At 35.7% G+C, this 24329-nt stretch overlaps 1 protein-coding gene and 1 long non-coding RNA gene across 2 annotated transcripts; both read right to left on the bottom strand.

Moving 5' to 3' along the window:
• Positions 1-786: 786 nt before the first annotated feature.
• Positions 787-19114, bottom strand: marco (macrophage receptor with collagenous structure). The gene is made up of 17 exons (XM_051709807.1): positions 18948-19114; positions 13553-13654; positions 12518-12642; positions 11863-11953; positions 11615-11677; positions 10427-10480; positions 10216-10314; positions 10077-10121; positions 9780-9860; positions 6491-6553; positions 4602-4697; positions 4473-4517; positions 4334-4387; positions 3846-3881; positions 3687-3722; positions 1926-2090; positions 787-1791 (listed from the first exon to the last, which is right to left on the bottom strand). Exons 1-17 carry the CDS (start codon positions 19063-19065, stop codon positions 1661-1663), a joined length of 1404 nt encoding a protein of 467 aa, XP_051565767.1. The 5' UTR covers positions 19066-19114; the 3' UTR covers positions 787-1660.
• LOC127447785 (uncharacterized) lies at positions 15163-17111 on the bottom strand. The gene is made up of 3 exons (XR_007898415.1): positions 16067-17111; positions 15600-15879; positions 15163-15463 (listed from the first exon to the last, which is right to left on the bottom strand). It is a non-coding gene; the product is annotated as an uncharacterized LOC127447785 (long non-coding RNA).
• Positions 19115-24329: the final 5215 nt, after the last annotated feature.

The following is a 24329-nucleotide window of genomic DNA, read 5'->3' as shown; positions in this document are numbered from 1 at the left end:
AGGTGAAATCATATCATATCGCTTATATGAATAGTAAAAAAATGCAGCTACTAAGTTTTGTTGAAAATGAGCTCAATACCTAGAAATGTTATTCATTGGCAAGGGAATAAAACACTCTTTTTGAGATTTATACAGAATCCCAGAGCCTGTGTGAAGCTAGTCAAGGCATTCGTTTATGGAAAAACCTGCTCCCTCAAAGCCAGTATGCTCTAATTTGCACACAAGGCTGTGCTAATGCCACCTCACACAGTTGATACAGTAAATACTGTATGTGAAGTGACAGTGTCAGAACAGGTGTATATGAAAATCCATATGCTATTTCTTACAAAGCAAACCTCGGGTATGACCTAGGTTACATTGCCATATGAAGAAACACCAGATTTGACACCATGGTGTCTTACAGGTCTTTCAGATTAAATGAACCTCTAGCAGTTAAGATGCCCAAATAAACTAATGAGCATCTTTCTCCCAGTTTGACTGAAGCTCTTTATAAATGCTACCATATCACCTCCTTTCATTATTATTTCTGTCACCTAGAGTATCATTTATTTATTAGTGTGGCCTCTTACCCTCTTCTGGGACCTCAACCCCAAGTCCACCTTTCCTTTACACAGGGTCCCTCAGCTAATGAGGAGCCAGACAAACAAACTCAGAGAAAAAAAGAGAGAACAGGAGAGAGGAAGGTCCCTGGAGAGGAGAACAGGAGCAGAGAAGCCCTCTGAATGACAGTAGTCAATTAGTTTCTCCAAAATGCAAGAGAATGCAAGACAATGATCACGAGAAAGGGACAAGAGATAGAGAAGTGTTTAATGTTAAGAGACCAAAATGTTAAGACAGATTTTAGAGTGTGAAAAGTTACAACTTTTTATTGTCAAGTCATTGTACATTTGACTGTATATGTGTTGAGTAGTTTTCACCTAAAACAGTATATAAATGAGTGATTTTGTTTTGTTGTTGATGTGTACACCTAAAGAGACCCCAAAAAGTATTTGGACACTTAAGCCACACTTAAAAATGTCTCAATTTTATATCATTAGATGACAATATATAGGGAAGGAAAATACTTTTATTTCAAAGAAATATAGCACAAGCACATTTCTCAAGGGGAACATTAAAACAAGTATGTTAGATTTAAAATCATAAAACATAAGTGCAACATGTCTAAGTTAATGCTGTTTAATTAAAATTGTTTTTCGAGATGCATTCTGTTGTGCCTTGCCCAGCTGTCATATACGTCCTTTGTGGCTCTCTTTCTGAATCTGTGAAACTTGCGAGATTTGTTGAGGCATACTGACTGCCCCTTGCTGATGCGGCTCGTAAAAACGTGTTATTTACTGAGATGGTAGGACAATGCTTATTTTTATTACAGAATTTACGTATATGTTATTTTCTTTACACATTATTTCTTAACTTATAATTAATCACACTAAATTAATGTGTTACATCGACAGTTCTAATTGAAAATCATTTACAAAATGGTCAAGAAAATAAAAGTTAGTTCTGAGAGAAGCTCTAGGATCATTTGTTTCCAGATGCCATTTAGTTTCATATTGTTTTTCTATTGCATTTATTTTCAGACATTTTCAAATGTGGCTTAATGTACAAATACTTTTAGGTCCTCCTTATGAGTATGTTTCTTTGTGTGTGAAGTGTTTTTGACTCAAACACAGCTAACTCCCACATCCTCTCCGTGGTTACAGTTATGAATTCCCATTCCTGCATGTGGACAGTCAAATATACTCTTCTCCTGCCCGGTACATCTCAACTCATCCATCCAGATCTGTCCACTTCCTGTGGCAGATAAACAACAGACCGCTTTGAGAGCAATTCTAGGGGTTTTGGAAACCATAGTCTGTATGCCCCTTTACCAACACCATTAAATCTCACCCATAAAAACAATCCTCCTCCACAGACAGATATGTTACCTGAAGTGGCCGTGAACACTTGGTTGGACCTCTGGTAGCCCAGCATCTTGCACACCACCAAAGCATCCACACTGTCAAATGAGTCATCACACACTGTTCCCCAAACATTCTGATACAACACCTCCAGTCTTCCACGGCTGGCGGTTCCCACTAAACGAACAACAGCTAACAAGAAATTCACAAACATGATAAACTCTGCTGGACTCCCACCATTAATTCACCTGTGGCTCAAGTAGATAGAAATAAAAGTATCACTTTCTATAATGCCCATATTTATAATGCAACGTAAAGACATTATAAATACTTTATAATGCATTCATAAATTCTCATAATACACATTATAACATGTTATAACTTCTCATAAATACACAGTTGTTATAACAATAGTTATAATACATTATAAGAGTACTTAACCTATTCATAGCTATACCTTAAAGAGTATTATATATATATTTTTTTAACACAATCAACATCCAATTTTATCTGCAGAAGTTGTAATGTTTAATGTCTTAATTGGACTGTACAGTACCATACTTTTTTATTTAGTAAATTTAAATGCATATCAGGACATCAGCAGTTCTGTAGTTCTTATGTCTCCAAATAAGATGCACAAATATTAGAGCTTATTGAATAGAGTCCTTTATAAAATCAGTTAGATTTATTTATTTATTTTTATTCTTGGGGGTGTTTTGTATAACAAGTAACAAAAAATTGGGCTACATGTGTGATCAATATGCATATTTTTTTTTTTTTCTTGAATGTGAGCTACTGATATATATTAACCTTATGGCTTTTAAAATGTTTTTCTTAATGTCTCAAACTTTACATTGAATGTGTGTTCTTTTGTATATAAATTCCATTTCACAAACATGACTTGTAATGTATTATAACCACTTAAAAAGATCCCATGGACGTTTATAAAAATACATTGCTTTTGTCACTTTACTTAAAGCATACCTAATACACTTTATATAATACAATATATAATACATTATATCTTCTGCAGATGCGATTTCATGTTGGTCATGTTATAATGCAGTGCACACAAAGAAATAACTATAAATAGTTAAGTATTATAATGTTTTGTTATTGTGGTTACAAATATTAAGGAGAATATATAATAGGTATAATAAGGCATTTTATGAGACTTAACAAATGCACTATAATGCATTTATAATGCCTTTACAACACATTTTTTTTTCTCCCATTTTCTCCCCAATTTGGAATGCCCAATGCGCTCTAAGTCCTCGTGATGGCGTAGTGACTCGCCTCAATACGGGTGGCGGAGGACGAATCTGCGCATTTTATCACGTGGCTTGTTGAGCGCGTTACCGCAGAGCACAACTCACCATGCGTCCCATTGAGAGCGAGAACCACATTATTGTGACATGAGGAGGTTAACCCAACGTGACTCTACCCATCCTAGCAACTGGGCCAATTGGTTGCTTAGGAACCCTGACTGGAGTCACTCAGCACACCCTGGATTTGAACTTGCGACTCCAGGTGTGGTAGTCAGCATCTTTACTTGCTGAGCTACCCAGGCCCCCTTTACAACAAATTATAAATATGGGCTTCATTGAAAGTGTTCCCAAAATAAACATTAAGCTTATGGCTCACAAGCACGAACACCAAGATAACTATACAAGAATCTTGGCATTAAGTCCTAGAGAAAGTATTAATTTGAATAGATGTCAGAAACAGATTTGCCCATGAATCAGTTATTGGGGAAATTATCAGGCTTCACTGTGTCACTTCTCGTACCTGGGGTAACTATGTTGCCCTTCTCACCCTTAGGACCTGTTAAAAACATACATACACACAAAATAATTTAATTTACTAAACAGTTTAAAATAAACACATAGATGCTGTGCATGCACACGTATTATAGATTCATATGCACACAGATGTGCAGAAACATACCTAGCTCTCCCTTCTGCCCTGGTAAACCCGGGATTCCTTAAAGAGAGCGAAAAAGACAGAGAAAGAAAGAAAGAAAGAAAGAAAGAAAGAGAGCAAAATATTTCACAAGTTTCTCAGGTATTAAATGATAGAACAATAGATTTGATGTTCAAAATGAAGACAAAAATAATTTTGACATTTTGCGGTTGTCAAATGTTAGTGGAGCACAGTTCATGTGATGAACTACACCTGTGGTTACTTTGCTAGGACACCTGTGTGAACTTGAGGAAAACTGACTTCATACGTACTGTACATGACCTTGGGATCAGTTGATTAAGTTGATTACAAAATTGCTCAGAAAAGTGAAGTTAGTTCTGAGAAAACCTTTGGAATGTTATGTCACTTAGTTTGATATTTTGTTATCTAATGCAATGACATTCATACATTTTTTATGTAAGTATCCAAATATTTTTTTGGAGCCACATATGTCCTGTAAATGTGGAGCTCACCTGAATCTCCTTTACTGCCCTTCTCTCCATTCAGTCCTCTAGGTCCAGGGACACCTACGTGCAGCACATCAAAGTCAAATGAGGCCTGTTTCAGATAAACTCCATGTTTATCATTTGTTTGTGTTTTTTTGTTTATTACCTGGCAAACCATTATCTCCCTTTTGTCCTGGTTGTCCTGGGCTCCCTGAAAACAATTAGTTGCCAATCATAATTTACATAATGGCAAACACTGTATAACATTATGGTTATGTGTCCTTAGCTCTCGTACCTGGAATGCCAAGGCCATTGTCTCCCTTGGGTCCAGGTGAACCTTTTTCTCCAGGTGGTCCTTGCAGACCAGTAGGTCCTTCTGGACCAGGAGGCCCTGAAAGACCCAGAAACCATAGGTTAGCATGCAACTGAATCAGGACTACCTAAAGTAGGTCACTGGAATCTGCAGTTCTTCACTAAACCTAACAACAAGATCTCTTGAAAACATGAAGTTCTTGAAGGACTACAGTTCCATGAATCCTAGATTTAGCCTTAGACGGCATTCCAACAGACTGCCCACAGTCCATTCACTGACTGTCTGATGCATATTGCACACTAAACTGGCAAGTTCTAGCTCAAAATTGGAAGTTCTAATTTGATAGCCTGACTTTACATTACTTCAGGAGTCAATGAGCACCAGGTGGCCTGGAAACAGAGTCATGTTACTGGGTACCTGGTTGATACAACGAGGACTTCTGAAGAAGAACTACTAGACAATGGACTTGTAAACACGTCTCCTTTCTATGTAAATCTGGCTCATTGTAGATTGCGTTTCATTCACATAAATTGCATGCCGCAATTTAGATTGCGCTATTAACGTGAATGAAAGTAGGCGGTAAAATTAATTTTATTTAAAAGAGATGTTTGTGAACATTTTCAGCCGATCATAGCAGTAATTAATACACTGATCAAATGATGGAAAATAACCTGGCATATATCCAGATGTGCAGTGTAGTCAAGCGCACTTTCGGCATGTTTAAGAGATGATTAGTGTGTCTGGATCACAGTGATGCTGTGCAGTCAAGGCAGGGGTGTCAAGTATGGTGGTCTGCGGCATCCTTCATTGTATAGCACTCAGAATCGGCCTGCAAGATCAGTATTGCTTGGGTAAATTGCTTTCAACAGTGATTTTGTGGGTGTGTTTGCACCGTTGCCTGAACTGCATTAATGTTTTTTTTTTGTGTGTGAATCGGGCGCTAAACCAGCGCAGAGCTTTTACTGGGTGCTATTAAATCTTAGTGAAGTATTTTTATTTATTTTTTTTAGGCCAGTGTTAATTTTCAAACAGATTATTACTGCAGTTATAATTTTTATCTTGTGACGAAAATGTTCTTTACATTTAAGCAATATTTTTGCATAAATTATTCATATAGGCCAAATTTTAGTTGACAAAAATAAAGTTTTACTTGACAATAATGTGCAAAATGACGAAAACATGTATCAAACTGTAACAGAACAAACTTTAACCAAATATTAAAATATTTTTTAAAAATGTAGAAACTACTTGTAATTATTTAAACATGCATCAAACATATTAAATTAATGTTTAATATGTAAGATTAAACATGAGAAAACTGTTCTGAAAACCTGAGCTCCTGTATAGCATATAATGAATATAATGATATATTAGCTACATTTTAGAAGGTGGACTGTTGTGAATTCTCACGTTTAGACAATTTAGGATATTGCATTACTTATAGTGCCTGTTTAAAAAAACGGCAATTTATGCAAGTTACGCATCCTGACAGCGTGTGCATTGTTAATATCTTGCAGTAGCCTATTGTTTTTTTCTCATCATATTTTTATCAGCAATATGTTTTAATTAAAACTTATTATCGTCACGATAATAATAATGAAAGAAAATGCATCTAGTTTTCGTTGTATTGCAGTTAATGAGTTTTCATGCTGGTGTAATATTATGGTCTCAACTATTACCTGTCACTAAACGGCACATAAAAACAAACTGCAAAGCTGCACAGTCTGGTTATGTGGCTACATGTACCCTACAAAACAGTCCATCATTCCAACAAAATGCATCATTTTAATAGACAAAAAAAAGGCGTGTTTGATACATAAAGGAAAGGAAAATTATAGTCGCTTACTGCTTCTTTACACAAGCATTCTTACCTCTAGGCCCTGGAGGACCAATGTCTCCCCGTTCACCACTAGGTCCTGCGTCTCCTTTAAGCCCTGAAAAGAAGAGAGTTTTAAAGTCCAAAAGTCTGTCAATTTTTTAAATGCTCAAGAATATGGATGAAAGCACCACTCACATTTTCTTTATATAAATATAATAATAATAACAATAACAACAACAACAACAATAATAATAATAATAATAATAATAATAATAATAATAATGATTATTATTATTGTAATTATTAGTTTTGTTAGTAGTAGTATAAATAGTATAATATACTGTATACTAATAGTATATAATAAATTAGTAATACCTAATAGTTAAATATTTAATTTGGGTAACATTAAATAAATAGAGGACAATATTAAATAATAATAAAAGTAGAAAACACAATATTTTACGTATACTGAATCGAAATATACACTGTAAAAAAAAAACTGTTGTTTTTACAAAAAAAATGGCAGCTGTGGTTGCAATAATAAACAACTTTACAGCACAACCTGTAAATTTTACAGTTTAAAACTAATGTAATTGACGTGACCACAATGGCACTGTAAAAAAAACAAACAAAAAAAAAAAAACGTCATAAAATTGATATTAACCTTCTGAAACTGAAAAAATCTGCTTTTTACTTTATAAGGTATTGTTAATTACCGTACAAATTACAGAAGAGCACATGATGTCATGAAGTTCACCAATAGTGGCTCTTCTAGGAGCAATGACCAATAAATATGTAGAGACAGAGCTCAGTGTCACTCACACAAACACTAAACACTATCAGCATAACACATTAAATGTAAATAATGCAGTAAACATTAACTATACTACATTAAATATAAAACAGAACACCCCAATGTAAACTGATATTAAAAATAAGAAAAAACATATCTATTCCCATAAAATATAATGAAATGTGATGGGTCATGCAGGGAATTGTGGGAACGCCCGATTATTGTTTAAGTAATTTACTGTAAAAAGTACATGTACTCACTTGTTAAACATAATGAAAATTTTTACCATTAATTATATAGGAAAATCATACTTTTGACATCTAAAAAATTATATTGTAAAAACTACTGTATTGTCTTTCAAAATAAATGAAACATTTTTACTGTATATTTTACAGTTAATATTCGTGTTACAAGATAAGGATGGGCAAGGAGGAGGCAGGAACCAGACAAACCATCAAAATAATGTTTAATGAAAACAAAAAGGCACAAAACACAAACATACACACGGCAGCTGAGTGTGGCTCTCTCTCTCCCAAACTGCCGCATCCGGCTCGGCCTTATCCCTCTCCTTGGCTGATTAGCCCGATAGGGGGACTCATGGCCCGGCCCCACCACCCTCCTCGTTACACTCCTCCCTCCTTTGCCTCAGTCCGTGGAACCCCTGGCATAATGTACCCCCCCCCCCCCCCACATCTGGCCAATAAAACTAACAAAAGAGAAGTACAAAGGTTACGGGCAATAAAAGACAGAGAACACACACCCTGGAATTCCCAAGAAAGACTCAGAACACACTCTGTTTTGTACTCTGATATAAACCAATTTGCTACACTTAGACTCATCAGATCATGAGACATCGTGATTATTATCCCGCAAACAGCAGCTAAAAAGGAATCCATGAACGTTGTACTTCGCTGAGTTAACACTCTAAAATGTACAGAATGCATTTAAACCCACAATGTACACCATACCTAGCCATGCTAGATAATTCTGAAAATTACTTTGACCTGTGATTACTTTTATAACTGACAAATGAATGATTATAGCCTGATGTACCTATTAATATGTGTAGTGATTTGTAATCACTTCTAACTAACAAATCGATGATTATAATCTTTAATCTTGTATGATTCATCTCATTCTACTAAGAATGGTAACTATTCAAGGCATTAACCTGATAATATACCCCGACAATCAGGTTTCTCATAACGTGTAATGTATTATCCATGTTGTAAAACCAATCAATTAACCAGTTTGATTGGTAATCAGGGATTTTCATGTTTTGTTACTTACACATGTAATATTTATGAAAGTATGTCATATTTAGTATGTAAATGCTTGCTTGTTTAAGTAGAGAATGTTGATGACAACGAATGTCATGTCTCTTGCACCGTTTTCAAGATATAAAAGTTCATGGATAACATGCACGATTTTTGAGCGGGAGTTGAAAGTATCCTGCACAGACAAAGGATTGCAAATTAACTTTGAAAAGGACAGACCAGTTGACCATGTGACTTTGAAAAGCCACTTCTGATTGGCTCAGGACACCTTTGGGGTGCGGTCAATTTCAGTTCAAAACTTCCCTACCAAGGAAAAACTTTTCTCCTCTTCTGCTCTTAGAACTCTCTTGGAATCCTCTCTTGAACTCCCTCGTGGTCTCCTCTCTCTTTGTCTCTCTTGCTTCTTCCAGATTCTCCGTGCCATGTAGAGTCCAAGAAAAACTCGGGACACAAAAGTCCCGAGGAAGCCTCTCACTCTCTGCTCTATGGTTCACACACCCAATGGTAGTTGCGAGTCTTCCTTGCAGAAGGCCTTGCTTCAAAGCCCATTTTATCATCCATCGACACAACAGATATCTAGATCTAACAGAGGTCCAAAACATCGATGGAACGAACTTTCTTCAAATGCCAAAGAACCAAGCAACACAAGGAAACGCAACGACACGCAAGTACATCTCCAGACTTTTGCTCAAAGTGCTGGTGCATTAGTTAAATACTTTGGGTAATCCGATTGCAAATCGATGTAGACTCGAAGGATAAATGGTTCTTAAGGCATTGTCAACAGACTCCATAAAGTTCATTTTCTCTGTATTGATCACTTATTTCACATTCTGTCACTACTCACCAACCTGTTTCATGTTGTATGTGTTAGATTAGTTTAATTCCTAGCTCACACATACTCTTTTCCTACATATAATGGTGGAGGTACGCGGGCACTTTAACCCATCCCGTGTACATTTATACTACCAAATTTCCTTCAACAGCAGTAATGCACTAAATATTTTGATTAAAAAAGAAGACATCTGGCAAAGTCTCTTTAAAGCTGCACAGGGGCTCAGTGAATCATTTGTTTTAACTGGTCTATTTACATGAACTGTTTAAAAAAAAAAACAAAAAAAACATAGCTCGCTACTGGAAAAGCTATACTATTGTGAAAATAGCTGATCTACTATCATGCTACTGAAAGGTGTGGTTAAGTTAGTAGTGTTCTACTTTTTATAAGTTACTTCCCAACACTGCTAACATTTCAATGTGATGTTGCTTCAAAGTACCTGGATGTCCCGGATATCCCGGAACTCCTGTAATGCCAGTCTTTCCATCTAATCCGGGACGCCCATCTGCACCGGGTAAACCTTGATTGCACAGAAAAGGGATCAGAGAAATTACATTAGAGCAACATTAAATTTGAGACTCTAACAGCATAGTATATGTGCAAGATATTTCCAAAACATGTATCAGACCCTTACTGTTCAGAATAAGTATTTTAATTATGGTGTCCAATTATGAACAAAGGTCATTTCAATGAAAGGTACGGACAATAATATCAAAGGCGGTCTTCAAACACATACCTTGCATTCCTCTTTCTCCTGTGTCCCCCTTCAAGCCAGGAATACCTGCAGAGAAAACAATTGACAGGGAAAGATATTGATCAACTATACTGTGACAGATGGCTCAAGAGTTGGGTGATAGCTGTGAATGGGCTATTACCAGGTGCACCCGTGATGCCATCTGGCCCCCTCATCCCTGCCACACCCGAGATGCCTCTCTCTCCTTTTTCACCTGGAGGTCCAGGCTCACCTGACCTACCTGAGAGAGAGAGAGAGAGAGAGAGAGAGAGAGAGAGAGAGAGTTCAACACATAGTACTGTACTCACATGTAGTTCAAGAGTATACACACCTATACACATACATACACTAACCTGGTGACCCAGTGTCTCCTTTCCCCCCCGGTATCCCTGGTATACCTGGAGGACCTGATAGAGAACAGAACTGGAGTATGAATACTGACTGCACAAAGCAGTGAAATCAGCTCAACAAAAATAAGAATTTACACTCATTTGTTGGGATAAAAGACAACAGGAACTAGAACACCAAAGGTCAAATTGCATCTCAAGAGTTTAAGGTTTATCTCTGTTTTGACCAGTAGGGAGAGCTGAAAACACACAGATTGTCGAGGAACAGAGGAAACATGATTGGCCCCTATTGCATATCCTGGTCATTGAATTGGTGTCACCCTGCTGCTAGGTTCCATAAGACCAATCTAAATGAACAATATTTCACCCATCCAGCCATTAAAGAAATCAAAGGTCCAAATACAGGATCTCTCTTGGTGCCCCACACATGTTTGTTATACATTTGGCATTATTGCCAAGTAATGTACAGAACATTTTTAAGTATTATAAACCATTCAGCATTTTGGATTGGACTATAGTATATAATTATATAATTATAAGCTGCAAAATTTGCTCTAAATATTTTTTTATTAGTTTATAGTGTTATTTAAAAGTGTTTTAATTAACTGTTTAAAAAATCTCTTTAAAAGACACTATTAAACAGATTTTTCATTTAAATATTCTATTATTTTTCTTTCTTCCTTTCTTTTTTCTGATTGTGTAGATGAAATTTCACAACTTAAAATATCTCTAAATAACTATAATCTATAATTAATTAATTATAATTAATTAATAATAATTAAAACTATAATTAATAAAACATTTAAAATATCTTGTAATTTATAATTCTTTGCTTATTATATATGATATATTATATTAAATATATATTATACAATAGAAATATATTATATACCTGTATAAATATATTTAAAAATATAATAATAATAATATAAATATTGTATACATTATTATATTATAATATATTTTTTATATAATTTTTTTTTATGTTCCAATTTTACATCTCATGTTCAAGAAGCACTGGACAAAATAATTTATTCATGAATGTCACACTAATCAGTAGTCATTATAAATATTACAGTAAGTTGTGCTAATGTTACCACAGTTATGCGCAGTATCCACAGAACTATCTGTGCTGCAATGAAAGTATATCGAAAGTATGAGAATGTGCTGAATGAATGTGATATGTAAACTAACCTGGAAATCCTTGTGGTCCAAAATGTCCGGGAGGGCCAGGTGGACCAGGTGGACAAACCATGGCTATTAAGTATAAAGAAAAAATGTGACTTCAGTTCTGCAGGACAAAAATATGGTGATTTCCGACTTCTGATTAAACCACCATATTACATTTGAAATTATGGAAGACTCTCAAAAAGGTGTTGTCTTAACGATATTCCTGGGGTTTGTGTGTGTGTGCGTGTTATAAGAGTGTGTTTAGTGTGTACCTCTTTGTGCACTTAAGTTGAACTGGTTTATTTGGATCCTCAGTTGCTCTAGTGTTCCATCCTCCCCACACAGATAAGAAAGACACTCATGCTATAAAACACACACACACACACACAAACACACACCCACACCCACACCCACACACACACACACACACACACACACTCACACATTGGGTTTTCATGTTTTATGAGGATTCTCCATAGACATAATGGTTTTTATACTGTACAAACTTTATATTCTATCCCCTAACCCTAACCCTCACAAAAAACATTCTGCATTTTTACATTTTCAGTAAAACATCATTTAGTATGATTTATAAGCTGTTTTCCTCATGGGGACCGACTGATTGTCCCCACAATGTCAAACATTTCAGGTTTTACTATCCTGTCCCCACAACTTAGGGAATACCTAGACACACACACACACACACACACACACACACACACACACACACACACACACACAGTGGGGACTTTCAGTTGACTTCTATTGTTTTTATAGTGAGGTAATAATATTTGCCATCCCCTAAACCTAAACCTCACAGAAAATGTTTTGCACATTTAGATTAAGCCATTGTTTACAATAAGCTGTTTGAGTGTGTAGAAATGTGTAAGTATGAGTATGGTTTGGCATGTTTGTTTTTGTATGTACCTTAGAGTGCCGGTTTGAGATAGAGTTGCCTAGGTTGACCGCTTGACTTGTAGATATTAATTTATCTGTGCTGGCATCATCATCCAATATACAGTGAGAGTGAACCCAAGCCTCCAGAGTGAAAACTACAACACACAAACATTTTACAATTTACATTTATGCATTTATCAGACCATTTTATCCTAAAAGACTTACAATGCATTCATCTCATTTATTTAAAAATGGGAATCAAACTCATGACCTTGGCAATGCTAGCATCAAACTCTACACACAAACCAGACTGAATGATGTAACAACAGAAAAGCAACAAGAAATGAACTGATAGATTGAATGATATAAAAAAAACATTTTATGTTTATACTGTATAGTGGGCCCAAAAGGTACTTAGGAATTTATTTGCATTACATAACAAAATTTTTTTTGTAAACAAATAATGCTAGATGTTTTCTCAGAACTAATCTAAATTTTCCTAGACTAGACGGTTTTGCAATTATACTCTTAAGCAAATTCGTTCCCCTCATTGTGTCCCAGAGTAATCACAGTTGTAATTCATCATATTAAGTACATATTCATTTAAAGTTTGACAACCGGTATGTATCTTAAGTCTAACCCAGAAACACTTTTATGCACTAAAGTAAAAAGGAACGTTTTTCTAATTATATAGATATTTTGTTTCTTCTGTAAACAGTTTCTCGAAATATAATCATTTTTATGTTGAATGATATAATCATTAAAACGCTTTCCATTTTACATTCGTGCATAAAACTTAACATGTGTCTTTGGGACAAAGTGACTCAAAATGATTGAGCAGTATACAAATACTTTTTGTTTCTCATTTTGATAAATATATCTATTGTTTCATCATTTCAAACCTAACTAACATCTTTTTTGTTAGAAGTGTGCTTGTGCAATTTTTCTTCAAAATAAATTCCATGTGATATTTTGTTATCTAATGTAATTAAATCTGTAAGTGTGGCTTATGTGTCCAGATACATTTGTGGCCACTGTATTTACAGTATTTCTGTTCCATCTTACCTTTATAAGCCAGCAAAGAATTAAGTGCAATCAGCAGGAGGAAGAAAATTATGAGAACAGGAATACAGCACTGTTTGCGTGCTGGTTTCCCAGACCTCAGCTCTGTAAGACACAAAAACAAAGCCCTTTTATAAACTTGTTTTGTAAAATAAAGTATATATATGCAAAATACAGTATACTATATATGCAAAATATATATATACTGTACACACACACACACACACACACACACACACACACACACACACACACACACACATATATATATACTGTAAATTTTCAGGAGTTAAACTCTCGACTCGACTGAACATCCTAGCACAGAAACGGATTGTGTGGAGCAGTGCACGCTTATTCATAATGAACGACGCATACACTGGACAAAATAAACATGGGAGCGGTTAACTGTACGGAGAATGGAGACTTCAGCCGCAAGTGGTGAGCCAGGTGTGCAAGAGATAAGGGCAAGCTGCCATATCTCTTCACATTGCCTGAAAACGCTCACTCTCTTTCATCTGAACCAGTTTCAAAAGCGAAATTCACATGATAGAGACACAGAATGTGCGCAATAGAGAAGGACCTGGTCGTTCAGCAAGATGCAGCAGGTATACTTATACAGACTAAACAGTAGCCAGAGAAAATAGTTTTGAGATTTTAAATTTCATCCAATTAAACTTCAGCCTTCAGTACGTATGTTTTATATCTGTATGTAGAGTATTGCATAATGCATAGGCAATGTACACTTAAGTTTCTCTTGTTTAATATGAATGGAATCTGCCCATTTTATCCTATTACAGTTTGTTTACACGTTTGCTGAATTTTTGGCATTGTCCAAAACTCTAAACACAAAACCACAAACACAAAACTCTACAAATCTCTAGCAAAAGCAAACACTGCATTCAAAACGGTTTTATCTTTAAACATCAAAATGTTTTATTTTTTTGCATCAAAAACGACACACACACACATCATATGAATAGATCTGTCTACCAACCAACAACACACTGATGTGTTCAACACAAAACACTACTATGAATATCCCATCAGTAGGTTTATGCCTTTTGCATTGTCAGTTTTGCACTGTAGCCGATTGTAAAAGATTGTTACAGTAATGTATACCTACTCAAATGTACATAAACACACACAAATGCAATACAGTAACAAAAACATTGTCATTTATTTCCAAAATGCAGTATTTTACAGAACACTTGTGTTTTGTATGTAACACTTTCCATACCAAACAGGAAAAAACCTGGAAAAACATTCAGTAAGATAAAGGGTTTTCTGTACAAAAATAAAAAATGAAAGTGGCTCATTTTCAAAACTCTAAACACAAAAAAAACAGAAACAAGAAAAAAGAAATTAGGCTGCATCCTGCCTCCTAATTTGGTCTGGCCACAGCACCTCATCTACATCACAAGTGGTGTTCTCCCTGGCTAAACAGCGAAGAAAGAATCTTCTGGAGAGACGAATCCAACCGCCGAAAGCCCCCACATCAACTTCACCACATGCATCCTCCATTGCCTGGAGAAGAGGCATGCATGTGAGAGGATGGTGGTCATACACCTTCCATCGCCATGCCGAAAAAAACCCTCTTCAATTGGGTTTAGGAATGGGGAATATGGTAGAGGGTCCACCCCTCTGCTCGGCTGGAATGAGGATGCCATGTAGTGTGTCCAGGAATGTGATGAGAAGGGTGGTGTTGTAGGGACCAAGGTTGACATGGTGATGGAGAACGCATTGCTGGTTAATGGCTGCGCACATGGTGATATTCAATCCACGCTGTCCAGGGACATTCACGATGGCATGGTGGCCAATAATGTTCTGTCCCATTATTTTGGCAAGGTTGAAGCCAGCCTCATCAATGTAAATATAAATGTGCTGAACTGCAGTGGCATCCAGCTCCAAGACTCTCTGAAACAGACAACAAGACAATATGTGAAACAGATCTAGAGCAATCAATATGGCGAGGCATAATACACTGGATTACAGCACTGTAATGTGTCTATACAGTGCTGATATGATAGTAAATTCACAGTATAGTACTTACTTGCACATATTCATAGTGCTGTTCTTTAACCCTCTCTGAGTTTCACTCAAATGGCAACCTGTAGACCTGTTTCATCTGGATTTGTTTGCGCTGTAATACACAGTCCAATGTAGTCAAGCCCACCTGGTGAATGTTATTGAATATTGTGTTGTCTGCAATTATGTGGTTCTAGATTTCTCGTAGTCTAATGGTATTGTTTGCCACCACCATGTTCACAATAGTCTCCTGTTCTGGTGTGAGCAGCCGGTGTTTTCCACCATGGCCTGGCCTTCTCTCAGTTCTGCAGAAGATCCACAAATATGATATGATTGGTTACAGTAAGCTCTTTTCTTTCAGTATGAAATTACATTACTGTAACATTGGCCAACAATCACTGAGTAACATACATAGGCCTACTAATATGTCGGACTGCAGTATACTACAGTATACATACATAAAAAGCATAGTGTAGATGGTAGGTAACTTACCAGTTCTCATTTCTGAATGTACGGATGATAGATGCAACCGTGTAGGGGCTCAGGTTGGGCTGAACTCTCTGCCCGGCCTCCCTCATATTCAAACCATGGTTGAGCACATGGTCAACCAATGTGGCCCTGACCTCATCTGAGACAACTCTCCTTCATCGGTCTCGTCTTCCTTCTCTTACTCTAACTTCTGCACTACTAGCTTTTGCTTCACCACTGACTTCCATTTTCCTCCAAAACAGGAGAGCTCATGTGTGGCCTTTTATAGTACTAAAGCTCTGATTTCTAAATGAACAATTCAGCAACTAGTGTTTATACCTGTGAGGAGTGGGTGTTGCCAATTGGTTTATAGAACTTGGCATTGTGTGTTGTGTTGCTTTCCAAAGTGACTAAACAGAATTTAATTTTGAATGTTGTGCCTAAAGTAGAGAACTGTGTGTAGTGTTTTGCAAAAAGTGTGATATAGAATTGAAAACTTAGTGTAAAGCAAGAACTGTGCTTGCAATTTTGCAGACTTAGTTTAGAGATTTGGTACATGGGTTTCAGGTTTCGGTGATTGCATTTCAAGTTCCAATTTTAGTGTGTAAACAATTGGTAATTGTTTTTAAAAAAGGTCCACTGGAAAAAGCAAGAAGATTTTTCCCAAATTGTAATTACAACATGACTACTGATTTTATCGCATACACTACCGTTTAAAGGTTTAGGGTCACTTACTCATTCTTTATATACTTTTTAGAATAATAGTAAAGTAATCACAACTATGTAATAACATAAATGGAACTATGGGAATTGTTGTGACTAAAAAAATCCAAAACAAATCAAAACCGTGTTATATTTTAGCATCTTCAAAGTGGCCACACTTTGCCTAGATTTTGCAGAAATGTACTCTTGACATTTCTCAACCAACTTCTTGAGGTATCACCCTGGGATGCTTTTTAAACAGTATTGAAGGAGTTCCCATCTATGTTGGGCACTTAGTGGCTGCTTTTCTTTATTATTTGGTCATCAATTTCAAAAACTTTATTATTATAATTATTTATATATATATATATATATATATATATATATATATATATATATATATATATATATATATATATATATATATACACAATTTTAGTTTTGTAATTAAATAAATTAATATGGTGGCACAATTATACTTTTGTCTACAAAACTAATTTCAAACATTTAAACATACACCTTTAGATCAAAAGGTTTTTAAGATCATGAAAAACATTTCAGGCAAGTGACCCCAAACTTCTGAATGGTAGTGTATATACATATAATTCAAAGATTAACACCTGTAAAAATGTGTCTAATTAACTCTATCCACAATAAATAAATAAATAAATAAATAAATGTACATATTTAAATAATTGAAAGAAATGATGACTAACCAATTGCTTGTAGTCAAAGTATATAGTATACATATTTATGATGATTTTTTTAAATGTTTGTGGCAATGTATCTGTAGAGCCGAGGAGGGCGGGGCCGGACTGGAATGAGACACACCCGGTCCCCAGTCAGCCTGATGGGGTGCGCGAGGGATAAAGGCGGCCGGGGACAACAGTTCGAGAGAGAGAGAGAGAATTACAGACAGCTGTGCTCTGTGTTTTTGGTTGTGTGTTTTGTTTGGATTGTTTATTAAATTATTATTTATATTATTAAGCCGGTTCTCGCCTCCACCTTTCCACCGAACCCCCTTACAGTATCATATACCATAATTTAATTGTGATTAATTGCAATTAATTACAGAACTGCAATTAATTAGTATATATTTTTTTAATCAATTCACAGCTCTAATATATATATATATACAGTGTTGGGAGGGTTACTTTTTAAATGTATTCCACTACAGAATACGTGCTTTGACTATTAAAAACTCTGCCAGTACAGTAAGACAAATAAACATGTTAAAAATATCTTCTCTGAAAACCTGAATATATTATGCAGTGTTGTTTCTAAAACAAGATTAATGAAATTGATCTTGTTTTAAGGATTTTTAGATGTTTTTACAGTAAAACAATACAAATTATTATCAAGAAAATGATTTTTGCCCTAATATCAAAGGTCTAACTAGAAAAAAATGTATGATCCAATGTGAATTTTCTTGATAAAATATGATCGTGCCTGGTAATGTGCATGTAAAATGGCTAGAAATAGCATTTTAGCTTAGCGTAAAGCTGACAATTTACACAAGGTTTTTATATTTCTTCTGCTCCAAACTTCAAACTTACTTCTCTGTCTGCTCATATGAACGTAACACATCATAAAGTGTTTCACCGCTGTTCAAATGCACTTTGGATCGCATCATTTATATGTATAAATGTTTTCCATCTGAAAGGACTAAATATTAAATGAAACAAATGACAATAAAATGCAAAGTAATCTCTTCAGTAATCAAAATACTTTTTGAATGTAACTATATTCTAATTACCAATGATTTAAATTGTAACTGTAGTGGAATACAGTTACTTATATTTTGTATTTTAAATACGTAATCCCGTTACATGTATTCCATTCCTCCCCAACCCTGTATATATATATATAGCAACCATTTAATAAAAGCAACAAAGCACTTGTGCCTGTGCAATATTGTGCATATGCAGTGAAAATACTGCAAAAGATTATATTTCACAAGATAGTATGGCCTCTTGTATCTTATTGCTTAAATACAGTGTCATCATTTGAAAAAAAAACAGACGGTTTTATTCTTTTGCTTACTTTTAAAACTCCCTGTCCCAATTGGGGGAAAATACGCTTCCAGTTCAGTTTCTGCTTTTATTTAAGATGTTGGGGTTTGTTGTGCATTATTGTGCATTATTAAAACTGTGAAAATGTGAAATTGTAATGTAAAAATGGTCTCAGTCTGTGCAGAGCTTACCACTGTGCTGGACGTCGTAGTGGTCAGCCTCAAACAGCTTCATGGTGTTGTTATACAGAGGATTTGCCTGGCTGAGAATAGTGGCCTTTCCATCAAATGTATCCACTTCTGTCTCCATCAGTGCCTCTACCACATAAATGACCTGTACACAGCCAGAGTCACAGTTTAAAAATCAAAACAAAAGAAAAAAGAAAAAAACATATGCTGCCTCATCAAAACATCAGTCATCTGACATAGGTGATATACGGAAACTGTTCCATAGTGTAAGCATAAGAGTTTCCCAAGAAAAGGGAAGCTGTGTTTGTCAGAGCTTGCAGTTATAAGCTTAAGAACTTGACTTTCGATACGTTTCGATACGTAGAAGGATACATTTGTTTCTATGGATAACTAAACAAAAAATAACATTCACAGCATTCATGTTAATCACAGCTCAAAGTTAACCATAATCATAACCAAAGTTTCTGCCAAGATACCATAGTTACCACAGCTATTTTTACAACTGTTAAAAGTCATTGTGTTTAGAGAGATGGTTTTCTCATAATTTACTCCCCCTCACATCATTCCAAAACATATGACTTACTTTTCTATGTGGAACATAAATGGAGATGTTTTAATGACTATCACTGAACGGCTTCTGGCAGGGGAAAGTGCCTCACTTTTAAACTTAAGAAAGGACTCAAAAGTATCAGCAAATAGTCCATGCCAAACTGATCACACTGTAAATTCTCCAACAGTTGGTTGAAAGTTTGGCTGCTAAAATCATTCTGTGCTTATTGAAATTTAAACCACTGCCTCCAGCCGAAGCTGGTAGTGTTGTTAATTGTATGGGTGTGCGTGAACACCAGTTTCCAGGTGAAAGATCCACAGAGTGGCACCAATTGTAGTTTTAGTTGTGAATGATGTAATACAGTCAACAGGAATGCAAATCATATTAACCATACAACTTAACACAAAGCCCAAACCTAAACCTAACCATCAGTGGAGTAAATAATTTACTTTTAGAGCGAAAATGCAAACTCCAAATCATGCTCATCTGTGTTTATGTAAACAAGATTACTTCCTGGTTTCCATGGGAGCATAACCCATGTTTCAGAGCCTGCTTGCGCAATGTGCCATGAGGAGAATTGATGCAAGAATATCTGATGAGGGAAGGCACTTCTCAATAATTCGGCAGTATTGGATTGATTTCAGGCTACATGAATTTTCAGAAGCAACATGTCGATTTATTGTGTGATCATGTAGTCCATGTGGCTTGTGTGTAATATTCCAAGTCTTCTAAAGGCATATGACAATATTCTGGTGTCATTTGCACTTGATCTTATACAATTTATTTGAATAAATAATTTGGATTTGGATTTGCTCCAGACATAGAAGCAGACAAAAACAGTATATGTTCTTCTGCAAAACAATGCAAACATAAGATATGGTTTAAATGGGATGGCTAGAATAACTGGAAACCAATGAGAACTGCTAACAACATTTGCTGAAACTGATGTTTTCAAAGACTTTCCACCTTTCACAGAATTAATTGTCTGTATTTTCAGTACTGACAAAATTGGAAATGTTTGTTTGTTGATTTGCATGTTTAAGTTTCTAGTTTTCAGAGTCTATTGTCTCGATGAGTTATCCTCCCTGTTGCTTTGTTTTAGGTTTTAATATACTTTGAACATAGGGCTGCCATACATTTGTTTTAGAGCTACTAAAAAACCCCTAAATAAATTAGTATGTCCTGTGTGGAACCTCAAATCAGTGGTCTACACAATTTTGATAAGGGATCTCACACCACTAAAGCACAGCTAACAGGAACATTAAGGAACATAACTGTAATGATGGCCAATTATTCTTTAGTAATGTGTGTGCATGGTTGCGTATCTAAAGTTGTGCATACCTCCTGTCCTGCGTTAGTATGTGTTCCTGACTGTGCTTAAACCGGGTAGTGATCAGCCCATCTGTTTGTTTGTTTGATGACCACACCATTCAGATGCTGATGTATGTGTTTTTATAATGATTGATGACCTCTGGGTGACCCTGTCAGTATTTATTTCACTGCAAAGTATTTGTGGATATAACACACTCTCTTTTCCCCTCCATGATCTCTCTAGATAGATGCTCTTGAACTTGTCACTGTGAATTACAGTAAATACAACAGTTTGTGATTTTTAAAGGAGTTCTAATTAGAACAAAAATGTTTATAGAATCCTGCCAACCTGAAAATTAAGGGAATATAAAATAAACATACTGTCTATACCCCATCCTTATTCAGTCAACCCTCTTCTGTAGAAACACCCTCCTTATTTTTCATAGTTATGTCAATGAAATTTGATGTTGAGCCTTGTGTTGGATCTCCTCCACCATGGACCACATGGCAAAACTATCTACTCCCTTTTTTGTAATCAGTGTTGACCACTCAAAATCCCCCCCCACCCCCGGAAATTGCCATTTTCCTTCACACATGTTTCCGAGACCTTGTAAAATGTCACTTGAGAGATAAACATTTAACTTGTAAACATTTATGTATGTAGTATAACCTAAACCATATTTAACTAAAACAAGAGGGTCCGGCGATGCATCTAACTCTAAGCTAAGAAGCCTCCACCCCTTGCACCCCGGACCAAAGAGGGGAGCGTGTTGCGGCCGCCAGACCCCGCCCACTATACTTGGACATTACCCCCTCTGCACTACCTTTCTTAACATAACCCATGCACCTCAAAGATACCAGATTCCTCTTTCTTTAGACACTTTCCACTTTGGACATGTTATTCCCCCTTTTCTGTTTTTTATTATTTTCAATAAATGCCTCTCCACAACCTGATGCCTCAGCCACTGTGTCTATTTCTTGCTCATCACACCAGACAGCTGACAGCTGCAGTGAGGCAGATTTCAGTCACATGTTGCTGGCCATGTATCCCTAAATGTGTTGATTATGTGTTCCCTTAGGTTTATCTATTGACACAAATAAATAAGTGTATGAGAGGTTAAAACTAAGTGACTCAGCTGACTATGAGCAACATGTGCCATGTAGAGTTTCCTAACTGAACTTAACTGTCATTTCAGTTAGGACATTTCTCAAATTAGATTAAAGATTTACAGTAAATTGATTGTTAATGACAGTGAATCAGGTTTGGTCTTGGCAGAGTAGATCTGCTTTATGCATGTGGCTGCTGCTTGAAATTAGTCAATATACTGCTGCTGTTGAGACAATGCAAGCAAAAGAAAAGAAGAAGCATTTCTCCTCCAACCAAGCAGATATGACCACCAGACATGTAAGCTGCAGTGAGGTGGATTCTAGATATGTGTAGCTAGCTGTGCATCCCTGAGTGTGATGATTATGTGTTCCTGAGGGGTTTATCTAGAGACCTGAATGACTAAGTTTATGAGTGATTAAAACTAAGTGTCTAATCTGACTATGTGTGCAACTGAAGACTACTAATATAATTTATTTTTAGAAACAAAACAATACTTATATACTTTTTAACTACAAATGTTCGCTTCCGTACATCTCTGTGACACGCGCTCATGAGAGGGATGACGTGAGTTTGTTGGTAAAGTCACGCGTCACGTGGAGGAGGAGTCAGGAAGCGTGTCATTGTTTACAAGAGAAACTTGTGCCATTCACAAACCAAAACAGTCCAAAACAATTTAAAAACAATATTTAAAAAAAATAAATCATTTACAAATATTAAAAACAAAACAAAAAACAATGTAAACAATGACGCGCTTCCTGATTCCTCCACGTCACGCGTGACCTTACCAATGAGCTTACATCATCCCTCTCATGAGCGCATGTCACAGAGATGTACGGAAGTGAACATTTGTAGTTAAAAAGTATAAAGTATCGTTTTGTTTTTCAAAATAATCAATCGTTTGGGTTCAGAAGAACTTTATTTGTCGACTGGAGTCATGTGGATTATTCTGATGCACCCTAAATATGCATTTTGGACCGTCAAAAAATGGAGTACATTCACTTGCATTGTTTAGAGGAGGAGGCCTGGAATGAAATCCTAAAAGTCTTAAATTCTGTTTTGATGAAGAAAGAAACACAGATACATCTTGGATGGCCTGAAGGTGAGTAAATTATCAGCATATTTTCATTTTTGGGTGAACTATTCCTTTAAGGCATCTCTGCACAGCAGAGTTAAGCCTGCTCTAACCTGCTCAAAATTCGGTGTAAAAACGCAAAAGCCAGACTTAATTAAACCTGCTCTGACCCACCTCAGCCCCTATTTTCAAAGGCAGTTCTGATGCTGCTTTAGTTCTGTGTAAATTAAATGCAGAATTAGAGCAGCCGTGAACTTTTCTGTTGTCATGATAGAGCATGCATTTAATAATTTAGTTTCATATTTAAAAGTACAACAACAAGATTGCGAGTGTGATATTGCTTCAATACAACAATTTAATGAACAAGTAAATAAATAAATAAATGAGGAAAAACTTAGGACACAAAAAACACACACACTTGTGCATCAAACAACTTTCTTACGCTACAGATCAGGATCTGCTGTTAATAGTTCAAAAGATGCACACAAGCCTCCGTTACTAAATCGTAAACATCACTTTAGGAATTGAAACTACAGCTTGGGCTGTTTCTAACAAGTTATTGGAGTCACAAGGATTTATGTGTGTGTGTGTGTGTGTTTGAGAGAGAGAGATAGAGAGAGTGAGAGAGATTGAACACGTGCGAACCACCGTCTCTCGCGACCACCAAGCAGAGATGAACAGTAAAGCCATTACTGTTTAACTCTATTCCTCAATTGTAGTGTTAGTCAGCTTGCTGAAGATAATGCAATTTTCTTGAAATACAACCTATTTTCTCTGTGTAAAAATAGCCATTCAAGCGGGGTCCTGCCTGAGTATTTTGGGGTAGCTGGCTCGCAAGAGTCATTCACTATAGAATATGGAGGACCAAATGTGACAATATAATAAATAAATAAATAAATAAATACATCTTCAAATACATGTAAAAATGAAAAAAGTGCACATATCAATACACAAATAAATGTAAAAATCTGACATACATAAGCATTTTTACTTTTATTTCCTTATTTATTTATAATTGGATTTATTTATTTACACTAATTTATTTTCACATTTATTAATTCCCTTAATTATTTATTTCTAGGTTTATTTATTTTTTACATTTATTTAGTGAGTGAGTTTAATAGGAAATGAATTTTCTGTATTGAATGAATGACGTAGAGGTCTTATATAAAAAATGTATATCACTACTGTTTAACAAAATGTATATTTTGATACAGACTCTTTTAAAAATCCCTGCCAGGAATAACAGGAATGAACATATGCTATAAAGTGCAAAGAACTGAAATTCAACAAGACGTAACATGTCCATCAAGTGGACACATGACACGTGGTCCCAATTCATTT

This window comes from Myxocyprinus asiaticus, chromosome 11 (assembly GCF_019703515.2).
Source record: "Myxocyprinus asiaticus isolate MX2 ecotype Aquarium Trade chromosome 11, UBuf_Myxa_2, whole genome shotgun sequence".
Classification (NCBI taxonomy): domain Eukaryota; kingdom Metazoa; phylum Chordata; class Actinopteri; order Cypriniformes; family Catostomidae; genus Myxocyprinus; species Myxocyprinus asiaticus.
Note: the sequence above shows the minus strand (reverse complement) of the source record. Positions and strands in the feature narration are given on the sequence as shown.

Excerpts from the sequence above, each read along its gene's own strand:
- marco (XM_051709807.1), bottom strand. The coding sequence starts at position 19,065 with ATGGAGACAGAAGTGGATACATTTGATGGAAAGGCCACTATTCTCAGC. Across the intron at positions 11,954-12,517 it reads TCTCAAACCGGCACTCTAAG|CATGAGTGTCTTTCTTATCT; the intron begins GTACATACAAAA and ends TGTGTTTTATAG. Across the intron at positions 3,882-4,333 it reads GGGCAGTAAAGGAGATTCAG|GAATCCCGGGTTTACCAGGG; the intron begins GTGAGCTCCACA and ends GCTCTCTTTAAG.